Here is a 12,305-nt window from a genome sequence, read left to right as displayed (position 1 = left end):
GGGGACTCCTGTTGGTTTTATCATTTTTATCTCAACATAGAATATATTTTCTCTTCCTTGCACATTCTCTCTCTCTCTCTCAATCTCCCTCCTCGCCGTCGCTAGGCTGCTGCATATTAAGCCTGTTTTTCACATTGCTTTTCTGTGGAACACACACACGCACACTCTTCGGCACGATATCTTTCTAACGGCTATTGATTTATTTATATATTTAATATGAATACACATCTCTCTCTTTCTCTCTCACGAATAGGGGTTTTGTGATTTAAAGGGCGTTTTTTGCAATCGGAGCCGCTTTTTGCGTTGTATTTATGTACGTAGGAAGGAATCTCTCATTTTAGATCTGAACAACAATAACATGTGTTATTGTTTAGCAATTGCTTTTTACTCTTCTCTCTCTCTCTCTCTCTCTCTCTCTCTCTCTCTACCGATCTACCGACACAATTAATTGTTTCGTGCTCGTTTCTGCCGCCATTTTAATTGATGCTAAGAGATGATGGAGATGATATTCACCTATTCACTGAGCAATGATTGCATGTGTATGGGTATGTTGTATTAAACCAGAAGAAAAAAAAATCGAACACAAAACAAAAAACCAAAATTATGGGTGAATTAAAAAAACCCCTAATGTGTGATGTGACGTACTACAGTTCGCACTAATAACGCGTGGATCGGTTTGGATTTCTCTATCCTTCTGCTAACACTGGGGGTAGGAGGAACACAGTTGCATTCCATTTCATTCCTCATTCCACTTTCATCCTTTCTCTCTCTCTGTCTCTGTCTCTGTGGCTTAAGTCGCGTGGCCGCGGTGGATTATCGGCGTACCGAGGAGGGAGAAAACACAATCGCAATGGATAGAGAGTTTGCTGCCGGACAACCGTGGTAGTAATATAATAATAATAATTATTACAATAATAATGTAAATAACAATAATCCTATGTACAAAACTCTCTCTCTCACACACAAGGACCTCCGGCCGACGGGGTGTGGGGTTTAGCGTGTAGAAACTAATTCTGGACAACCTTCACCCCTCACGGCCCGAGTTACGCGGGCGCCATCACAATTCACAACGGACGAATGTTTCGCAAAATAATTGCTAGACGCCTGGCTTTTTTTCTTTTCTTTTCTTCGTCTTTATCTTATCGCTCAACCACCATTCTTTCGTTCGTTTCTCCCGTTTTTTGCTCACACAGTTCCCTCGTCGCTAGCTATTCTGTTGCTTCTGGTTCAGTTCTTTCGTTTACATTTCATGTTCACATTTTGATTTCCGCCATAGATAGTTTCACACTGTATGTTACTTCAATCCTTTGCCTTTTCTATTTGTTTTTATTTGCTTTTCTTCGTGTTTGGTTTCTCTGCGCTTTGATTTCATAAGTGGAATTTTCTTACAAATATAATAGAACGATTCGTCTTCTTTAATTTCATCTTCATCCTGTCTTCTCTTTCTATCTTTCTTCAGTGTGATGTGTAAGTACGGCATTGCTTTTAATTCTCAGTCACGGGGGAAGTTTTCTTTTTTTTTTTTTCTAAGTGCAGTAACGTTCGGCGTTACTAAGAAAACGCATTGCATTTGATCGTTAGCGAAGCTTCGAACCAGCAAGCTGAATAGACAGCATGGACACGCACCACGACTTGCTGTCTGAAACTCACAGCACGCACTGTCTGCTACGTCTAGCGCTTCATAGATGGCGCTAAGCGTTACTCATTCCGCTAAGCGTTACTCGCTCCGTTTCCCTCGCTTTATCCGCACAGTTTCACAAACCGAATGCGTGTGTGTGTGTGCGCGCGTGTCCTTCTGCTGGCTGCCACCTTCTTCCTCTTCGCTCCTCCCCGTTTACATTACCACACAACAGCGCCTCGAGCGGGTGCTGTCACTCACCACGTCACTGGTGTTGCCGCTAAACTTGGACAGCGTGCCGCCGGGTGTGCCCGCTTCGCTTTCCCCGACCGCCACCGAACCGTGCAGGGATCCGTTTCCGGTTCCGTTAACACTGCCATCACCGTAATAGTGTTGCTGCTGCTGCCGGCTGTTGAGATGGGGCGATGCGTGCTGCGGATGGTGCAGATGGTGATGGTGATGCTGCTGCTGCTGCAGCTCGTTCGATACGAGCGACAGTTCCACGGGCGTCGCACCGTTCGCACCGTTCGGGGTGGTGCTGCCCCCGTTACCGATACTGCCGGCCAGGCTCGGGGCCGTACCGCTCAGCAGGGAACCATTTTCCGGGCTGACGCTCGAGCGGTTCTGCGACCGGTGCTTCTTCAGATCGGCCAGCGTTCCTGCGACAGACGGATCTTTGGTGTTATTTTTTGGTACAGGTTTTTGAGCGAAAGGGCCGGGGGATGTAGGGATCGGGAACATTGTAGGGAGGGGATTTGTATTGTACGTCCAGATTTGTCGTTGTTTGTTTTTTTGTTTTGGGTTAACGTCGATATAACAACAACATATTAGGAAGCGGAAAGAAAGGAGTTTTGGTGCAAAATAGGAAAGTGGAGTGCAATTAAGAAAAAAAAAAACAAAATAGTTTGTGTGTATGTGTGTTCCAACAAGGAAAGAGAGAGAGAGAGAGAGAGAGAGGCGGTTGAAAGAGAAAGAGAAAGAAAGAAAAGTGAAAAAGGTTAAGATATAGTGTGTGCACGACGGCCAAGTTATTATTATCAGAGGAATGGGTGGGTGAACGAACGAGTTTCATAAGGAATCTCGCGTACGCACTTGGGACCCTTAGGGGAAGGCATGGAATGTAATAGATGAATGACACAGCGAATACAAACGAACGGACGAATCAAAGCGCAATCAAAGAGTCCTTCCTTTAAATTCTATGCAAATTATTCCACTTCATTTCGCTCTCCTTTACAAAAGCTCAAAAAATCAATGACATCAACGCGAAACAAACCAGCAAAAAAGTGTGCACCTAATTTGTTTGCGTCCACTTAATTAAATGCCATTCTTTAACAGCAATCTTTTACTCTACAACGGTTCGTCACGAGAATGTTGATGAAGGAGAGCTGAAGCAAAAAACAAAATCAAAAAAGAAAACAATAAATCCCTTATAACAAATGCAACCCTTTTTTTCTCTGTTCCTTTCGCCGGAAAAAGAAGGGATGCGGCAAATAAAAGTTTTGTTAATGTTTTGCTTCCTCTGTAGGGAGCCCAAAAAAGCGGGAAAAAAATGGGCGAAATGTTTGTTTTGTGTAGTGTAAACTTTTCACAAACTCAATTTAACGGACGATTGAAACGTAGTACCGTGTTAACACAATTGCGTAAAAGTCAAGGGCATTTGTTTAGATAAATTTAGGGGAAAAACTGTTGGAAACCTTGTTTTTTTTTGACAACGGGAAGGATAAATAAATAAAAGGAAATTTAATTTAATTTACATTTAAAATTAGAAGTTTTCCAAGGAAAAATCCTATACAAAATAAACAAAAAAACCAACCATTAAAAAAGAGTAAAACATTCAATTGATCGTGAAAAAACGAAGCAGAACAATGATAAAAGCGCTTTAAATTTGGGCCAAACCTTCAACTTTCCTTTTGCTGGAGTACGATGGAGACGCCCAGTCTTTGGTCTGAAAACATGGCGAATAAAAAAGAGAAGGAAAGGAATTTCCCCCCAAAAAAAGGACGCGCTACATTGTTGTCGTGGTGGCGATGCTGCTGGTTGGGACTTTCTTTTTTGTTTCGTGTGAGCGTACGATTATAACGAGCTGTGTTACACGAGAAGGGTTCGTAAGCATTAAATTGTCTTGTTGTTTCCTTTTTTGCGCTTCAAACACTTCAAAGGAACTTCCTCAAACTTATTTTTTATCGACATTTTAGTAAAACAAAGCATTTCCTAGAACTTGAGGCTCTTTTTTCAGTGATTTTCATTCATTATAAATGAAGTTTAGGCAAAACACTTCAATTTCCTCAATGAAGCCAGGTCATATTCAATGGTTGAGCAACCCTGTAGAGCATGATACTTAAACAAGACAAGATCAACCACAATCAAAATCAGTGCTAGGGATGTCACTCCGTTCATCTGTTCGCTGTGATTTTTGTGAGATTCGATGAACATGATCATGCAATGAGGGAAAGGATGTGGAAGCAGCACAACGATGGCGAGAAGATGAGCTTAAGAGAGGCAGTAGAACATAGAACTGAAAAGCACACACAAACACGCACACAAACACACACACACACAAATCGATGAAGTGCAAAAGGAAGGTAAAATGCAGTCAATGAGTATGAAAATGATGATGATAATGATGGGAAAAAGCATGAAACCGAGAGAGCAGAGCGCGCATACGTACCGACTAGGACCGTCACCTGGACGTTGATCTTGCCATTCTCGCTGTTGGACGTGGAGTACACCTCGGCGGCCGTGGTGGTGCTGGTGGCCGCGGCAACGGTGGCAACACCACCACCACCACCACCAACCCCACTGCCCCCGTTTGCCGCTGCCGCCGACGCTGGAATGTTAACCGAACCGTGATGGTGCAGATGATGATGGCCACCGCCAATGCCACCGCCCGCGTGATGATTGCCAGTAGCAGTAGGAGGATGATGATTGCTGACTAGACCCACCCCACCACCAGCGGGGGATGATGACGCACCACCCCCCTTCGTCTCGATCAGGTACGTCTCATCGTTATCCTTACCGTCCGGCGATCGCCGATCGTACTGGTTGAGGGTCGGTGACCCACCGCCCACCGGGGATCCCTTGCCGGCGCCGGCCCGGTGCCGCTGCAGGCTGCTGCTTTGGTTGTTGTTGATGCTGTTCATGTGGCGCACACTCTGGTTGCTGTTGTTGGCGCCACCGCCGCCGCCACCGCCATTGATGATCGTGGCTCCATTCGGCAGACTGTTGTTATTTACACTGTTCATCAGATGGGCGGCGGACCCGTTCAGGCTGCCATTGCCATTGTGATGGTGGTGATGCAGGTGAGGGGGAAGATGATTGTTATTGCTACTGATGCCGTTACTGATGATGGTGGTGGTGCTGGTGGTCGTGCTGTTCGTGCTGTTGCTGCTGCTACTACCGGTCGTGCTCGTGGTGGTCGTGGTAGTGGAGGAGGAGGGTGGAGTAGCAGTGGAGGAGATGGTGGCGTTGGTGGCATGCTGGGAGGAGGTAGAGGATGCGTTAGTGCGCACGGAGGTGGATGAAACCGAGGCGGAGGAGGACGATGACTGATTGTTATTGTCACCGTTTGCTGTCGCGGCTGCGGTTGCGACCGTCGTCGCCGTGGCCGTCGCGGCCGCCACACCGTCCGGCGTTGTGTAGCCCTGGAAGGAAGAGAACATGGGGAGAGAGAGAGACAGATAGAGAGAGAGAGAAAGAGAGAGAGAGAGAGAGAAAGAGAAAGAGAAAAAGAGAAAGAGAAAAAGAGAGAGAGAACAAAAATTGTTAGAAATATTGCCATTTTAAGAGGGAACTTGAGTGTTTCAGTGTACAAGAGAGCATTTTTTGTTGAAATTGTTAAGCTTTAATGCATTGCTTGCCACAGTTCGTGTGCATTGGCTTGCAGCACTACTACTTATAAACTTTTCATAAACTTCAACCCTTCGTCCAACGACAGCGAACAAAAAAATGGCTCTCCCCGCTTGAAAGAACGATAAAACAGCCAACCCAACAATGAAAAAACCGGTGATCTATTATCAAATGACGGGCGCTTGTTATCTATTGTTATGCCACTGCAATGCTTCCCCATGCAACATACAACGGCACCACTCCACCCAACAACAAAATGTTGATAAATTCATTAACTCTTTTTGTAGGAAAAAGGACGAAAGTGAACACGCGAGACAGCAAAAAGGGATAATTTGAGAAAAAGGTAATTAATTATTTTTAGAACACCATCCTTGCACTGGTTGCGCCCACTGCTGCTGCTCCATTTGCTACCTACCCGGTACCGTAGCCCGATAATGCTATCGTCCAGTGTGGAGTCTCGCTTCTTGTCCCGCTCCAGATAGAAGACGCGCCTCATTTTGGACTTAATTTTAAAGCTGGCTCTCCTTACCACACAATCCCTCTCTTTCGCGCTTCTTTTGCGAGTTTTGCTTGTGTGTCACCCCTTTGGAATGTTCGCTGATTTGATTCGCTTTCTTATTGCTGTAACACTTTGTCACACACTGTTCGCTTGAAACTCAACTCAACACTCAATAGCGCGCGGGTATACCCTCGCTCGTTCGAACGTTCCAAAAAGCTGTGTTTTTATGTAAAAGCTACTGATTCGATTGCGCAAATAATAAATAAAAAACCAAACAGAGAAACGTTGTGTTAACGGAATATATTCTGAAGGAACTTTTCCACTCCTGTGCCGGAGCAACAGAGACGTTGATCTTTCTTTGGGTTGGAAAAACCAATATCCCCTTTCGTGTGTTCGCGCTGGTCGCATCTCCTCAACCGGGGAGGGGAGATGCGAACAATGCGGATTTGCAAAACTTTATGCACGTATTATGGATTATGTATGAGCATGTGTGTGTGCTTTTCGCTTCATGCTTTTTCGCTTCATTCCCTCTTAAGACGATTGAGCGATTGTTTGGAAATGATTCTGTGTCGCTGTGTTTTTCTGGGACGATTTTTACATACTTTGGTGATTTTGTCTGCTATGGGGGGAGGTCACAAGTTATTGACCACATATCGAGCTTGAACATTTGTGTGCACACGAAAACCAAAAAGGGGGTGACGAAATGCAGGATAATAAGTTGTTTTTCCCCCTCTACTTATCTTTTTTTTTTTGTCTCTTGCATAATACGAACTTCGCCTTTTATACCTTCTTAGCGTCGCAGCAGGAGAACAAAGGCCACCGAGGCCAGTCAATGGAAGAAGGAATGCCAAGGGCACGTAATCGGGGCTTTAGGTGAGTGTCTTTGTGTGTGTGTTAATAATAAATGCGGGGAACGCGGGAAGTAATTTTTGTTTAACGCTCACAATGACGCCACACGACGGCTTTTGGCCCGGAGTTATAATGAAGGAAAATTGTCTTTTGCCGGCAGCTCTTTTTTTGCTGCCTTCCCCGCAAAAGAGTACAAAACGACGAAAAAATGACGACAAAGCGGATGATACTTGAGAGTAGCTTAATCAAATTTGATAAACACTCTTCGGTGAGGAACGTAAAACAACGTTTTTTTATGTTTTCCCCCATTACTGTCCAAGGTTTTTATTATTGTAATGCAAAGAAAACATTACAAAGAAAACCCATATACAATGAAATATAAATGAATTGGCAACAACTAAAGCACAACACATTTCCTCTGCAAATTGTATTTTAATGCACGTCGTGTCGATCGAAACACATATGTTTTTGTTTGCAAAAAAAGGGAAGTGAACGTGCTTTTGGCGCTAACTGGTCAACCAGTAATCAACACAAAACCCCTCCAAAAATGTAGGAAATGACGATCCACTGTTCAAGTGTAGCAGAGCTGATTACAGCACAGGAAACCCTTGGAAACTTGGATAACAGTTCCGCAAAGGAAAGGAAAAAGGCTTCACCCACAACGCACAGCACAGAGGGTCGGTGCTGTTTACGGTCGAAAGCATCGCCAATCGTCGCCCGGAAGTGGGTCGTAAGCTGCCTAACCGTGTCCGAAAAAAAAAAGAATGATCTGACCTTCTATAGTTGGAGGGCGTATATTAGGGGGTGTCGAAAATGGAATGGAATTTAAAATAATAATCATCATCATCACCGCCATTGGAATGTGTGTATGGCGAGGCACTTAACAACCTAACACGTACGTGTGGCTAACGGACGCCCTCTAGAAGGTGTTTGTGTCGTGTTAGTGGCGTCGCGGGAAGAGTGTATGAGCTTTGGTAGAAATAAGGAAGAAATAGTATCTTCCATGACCTTCGCTTAGAGGCGTTTTTTTTGGCAATAAACAATATTATTGAATTGGGGCAATAAATTCGGTGATGGGTTGAAGAGTCTTTTTTTATTTAATAATAAACCAAACACTTCCATCATTATGTTATAAAATTGTAGCAATGAGCTTTACAACAAGAACCATATAGACACTTCAAAAAATGAAATGAAAAGACACTTCCTCCAAAACATCAACCTTCGTTCGATTACGTCCAAGCAGCGTTTATCGACAGCATCGGTCGGCAAACGTGTGTGAAGAGGAAAAATTATTTATAAATGCTGCACATAAAAACTGCACATTATTGAGAGAGAAAGAGAGATAAAAAAAAGTACGCCCTAAACATAACATAACGCACCCAAACAACACCCCCGTCAGGCCCCACACGCCGAGCAGAAAGTGAAATCTACGCAGGCATGCGTGCGTGACTGGGTGTGTAGGCTAAGCGTGATCACGCTAAGGGTGATCGCGATCGTATTGTTGTTGTTCATGAAACATCTACCAAAGAAATAGTAGGTACTTTTTTTTTGGACTTCAAAGTGTCTAAAGTTTGGGTTGAAAGTGTAAAAAGAAAAACCCGTACTCTAGTAGTGGAGCATAAAGTGTCCACTGCATAAGCTTAATGTGATAATTGACCGTGAATAAGCCACACGATAAAAGCCAGCCCCTGTAGGGGAGAGAATGGAACACTATGCTTGCCGTTTTTTTGCACTAAAATGCATCCCCTGCAGTACGTTCGATGTGTGAGTGAGTGCGTTGAAACACAATTAAAAGCCTCCAGCGCGGTGTAGGCGAGTATGTTTGGCAATAAAGGCTCGATTAAGGTACGTGTTATTCGTTCGTTCAACGCTGTCCGTCCTACGATCGCAAGCCGCTTTTCATATGAAGGAGAGAGGGCGGAACAATTGCAGGTGATTGATTTTCCCCCGCGGACGCACCGCAAAGGGTCAATGTGCTTTGGGCGGGGTCGTTGTGAAATTCGAAGCGTTGTTTGTTAACTTTATATGAACAAGCAGCAGCAACATATTCATACAATGGCTCCCTTTGGTTTGTCATTTTTCTGAACTTTAATGGAATAAGTTTGGTTCGTTTACATGCACTTTGACTGTTCTGTTGAATATCCATTGGAGTCTCCTGTTCGTAACCGTAGATGGATTCCGTTTTAAAAAAAAAAGCTACATTAGCTTTAAGCGACAGCTACATCACACATCACAGAGGAAACCACCAGCTCCATTTTAAACAGCACCGAAATCCTTCATCACACTTGACGCGGTGGTGGTGTCGGTGAAGAGGACACTTCAAAGAAGGCTGCCAGCACGAAAACGCCGCAGGAAAAACGCATCAAACGTCGGTCTTAAAATGTTATGTTTTGCTCGTTCCTTTTTTGCGGACAAACGTATATGAAAAGTGCTTTTGAGGGGTCTTTTAGCATTGATAACATAAAGCCAGCGCCAGTGCGTGTTGACAGATGAAGCTTTGTGTTCGCAATTAAGGTTTGAGTTGGATGTAGGCAAAAGGGAGAGATGTTTTGTGACTGCCTCCGGCTGCCCTTGTGTGTTGCAGTTTCGTTCGAAAGAAGATGATTTCATCGCAACGAGCATCAAATAATCGAATAATCTTTCCCTCTTCATTGGAGTGTTTGATTTAATAATGTTTCGATCGCGCTGATTAATAGAAGAAGCGACGACACCGGGCGCATAATCTTATTAATCGAATGCAAAGATTTTCCTACGCTCGGTGTGCCATCATTAAACGTCCGCTTGATCACACAATTCTGTAAATCAATACTTCTCGTGCCCTGTGTGGAGGGCACAGAAAAAAATGGGCAGCATTCTAACGCAAATGAATCGAATCAATGATCCAAAACGCTTCGGGGCCGAATGGTGGGCGAAAATGCGCCGCCAAACAATACAATTCAATTGACATTGATCTTTTGGTGCGATGGGTTTCGAGCAGTTTTAGGCTACGATTCGCAGCGTAATATAATTTCGCTTGATGAAGCACAGTCGAGAAATGGGTGGAAATGGAAGTAAAAAAAACCGAACACAAAAACCACCCAGCAGGGCAGCTTGAAGGGCATTTTTACTTCACAGAAATAGAAAAAAGAAGCTTTTCGACTTTAACTGTAATTTCATTAGCAACAGATGAGCAAGCGTGTTATTTCACAGGCGCAATGGAAGTTACAAAAATTGCGAATATTTTGCACCGGTTCAACGGCTGCCGACCTTTATCTTATTAGAAAATTGCAATTCTTCGCACTCGAGCGGTTCGTCGCTTGCTGTTATTATTGTTATTTAGTTTCACCCAATTTTGTATAAAAAATTTGCGCCACAAACAAACACATTTAATCACACGTAATCACCGTCACATAACAGAATTATGAATGCCTTGTTTTTGTTTTCATAGGTTTTGCTAACTCTTTCACAACACTTAAATGTAACTATGTGTAGCAGGGTGGATCTCTTGGCCAAATTTATTAATATTTGGCTTTATCAGATCCGGGTTACTCTAAAAAACACACCACACGCACACATACACAGGCACAAAATCTTGCAAATCGCAACCTATTTTGCCCATCTTTCTAGGGCCGTTTCTAAAACACTTTACCACTTTCATCAAAGTCACTCGTCGAATGAAGTGAAACGGGGAACGGATATTGTTTTCTTCTGTAGCTCTGTAGTTTGTTGTTTGTTATAGACGAGTTAAAGAGCGCGCCAAAAACACAAACACACGCACACGTACACGAACACCCAAATGAGGGGCGCAATCCCTAAACGCGACGCTCCAAATCGCGGATCACGCACGTGCGACGGACCACTGCGTTGGCTGTGAACTGAACGCAACGCCCCGGACTCGCCACTGCCGGAGCCGTGCGCGCTTGCAGCCGATTTTCGGTGGCGATGGAAATTTTTGGCTTCAAACCAGTGGGGAGGGTGGGCGTTCCGGTGGGCCGCACCGCCTTCGTTACCCTGTGCTGCTAGTTTTGCGCATCCTTCCCCACCTAACACGAGGGGCGAATTTATGCACGTATGTGTGTGTATGTGTGTATGTGTGCGTGTGTGCGGGGACTAGAGATTTCCTTTTCTTGGCTGTGCGGGTGCGGGTGCGGGTTTGGCTGATAATGTGATGCAAAAAGTTAAGGCGTTGTTGTTCAAGCCACCCTGCGATCGTGTTGGTGCGCACCGATCACCGAAAAAACACCAACAGCAAACGCGTCGAATAGAAAAAAAAAACGCGACGCAAGTTCGATGTGCGCACGATGGCCGTGTTTAAGGGAGTGGTGGGGGTTGTTTTGTGTGTGTGTGTGTTTTTTTTTTCCTTTTCTCGACACGCCTCAACAAGCATGGGTGCGTGTTGCACTTGCGTCCGTCCGCTTCGAACACAAGTTGCATTCGGAAGCGTCAGAGGGAAAAGCCGGACGTAGACCCTTTAGAGGGGCACGTTTCCCTTTTTGAGGCCCATGTGTGTGATGATGAACTTTTTTGTTGTTGTAAATTTATTTATTAAATCGGGTATGTAATGGCACGTAAAGCACGATAAGCGCCAGCTGTTTTGGTGTCTTATTTTTTCACTTGTATTTAATTACGCCTTCATGCCGCCCCGCTCTGACATAACGCCATTATGCAATGTGTGTGTCTGTGTGTGAGTGCGATATTCAAAAGCACATCCTAATCATCAGCCTAGTCAACATGCACTAATCTCGACCATAACTTAGCCAGCCTCCTCCCTAATGTAATCTAATTAGAAACAAACAGCAGCGTGAAACTTTTTGCATTTTGCAATTGCAATTTCCTTCCTGTCACGCACCGAACACAACAAAAATGGCTTTAATTGCGGGCGCTAAGCTATCGATCGAAGATGTTTCCTTGGCGTGCGCACACGGGTATTGGTCAATGAACGACGCGGGGAGAAATTTGGGACACCAACGGCCGCTGCACCGGAAGTGCCATGCGTGCGCGCGTACGCCTCGGACGCTGTTGAAACCGTTGCACCAAAGAGCTGCAAAGCAGAGCGAGAAAGTTTTGGCAGCGAGAAGGTTCTAGGTTGGCGAACTAAGTGGAAAAAATTGCACAATTCGGCGCGTGGGAAGTGACGCATTTCCACCCATCAGTTGTTGCGTTGCAATTTTGGGTAAAGCTGCTAATGGCAGGAAATTCCAGTTAGTGGTAAGAAGGACGTAGCTTAAAAAGAGATTCCAATTTGTAAGAATAAAGAATTATAAAACGCTTTGGAAATTACCTGCCGGGTGCATCTAATATTACAAAGAATTCAAGCAATAAGGTAAATTTTCGCCAACAATTTGATTGTAATCACTTGATAATGTACAGTTCGTATGTAAAAACTAGACTCACTAATGAAAGTAAGGTATCTAAAAGCTAGACGGCAATAAACTGAAAAGGAAAGTGAATTGTGAATTGAAGGTTATTGCTACACCACCGAAGCAATGGAATAAGTGCAACATTGTTGAATGC

General features: G+C 44.3%; 1 protein-coding gene across 20 annotated transcripts in view; it reads right to left on the bottom strand.

Moving 5' to 3' along the window:
• Nucleotides 1-387: 387 nt before the first annotated feature.
• LOC121598312 (protein phosphatase 1 regulatory subunit 12B-like) overlaps nt 388-12,305 on the bottom strand; it is a 77,117-nt gene continuing 65,199 nt past the window's right edge. For 17 of the 20 annotated variants that reach the window (XM_041924956.1, XM_041924967.1, XM_041924958.1 and 14 more), the window contains exons 9-10: nt 4,287-5,259; nt 388-2,292 (exon numbers count right to left, since the gene is read on the bottom strand). In XM_041924956.1, coding sequence (XP_041780890.1) covers nt 1,835-2,292; nt 4,287-5,259 — 1,431 coding nt within the window. In that variant the 3' untranslated portion in view covers nt 388-1,834. The remainder of the gene's footprint in view (nt 2,293-4,286; nt 5,260-12,305) is intronic. The other 3 variants (XM_041924974.1, XM_041924975.1, XM_041924976.1) reach the window with 3 other exon arrangements.

The sequence above is a fragment of the Anopheles merus genome, chromosome 3L (assembly GCF_017562075.2).
Source record: "Anopheles merus strain MAF chromosome 3L, AmerM5.1, whole genome shotgun sequence".
Taxonomy (NCBI): Eukaryota; Metazoa; Arthropoda; class Insecta; order Diptera; family Culicidae; genus Anopheles; species Anopheles merus.
This window is presented reverse-complemented; position numbering and strand designations above follow the sequence as displayed.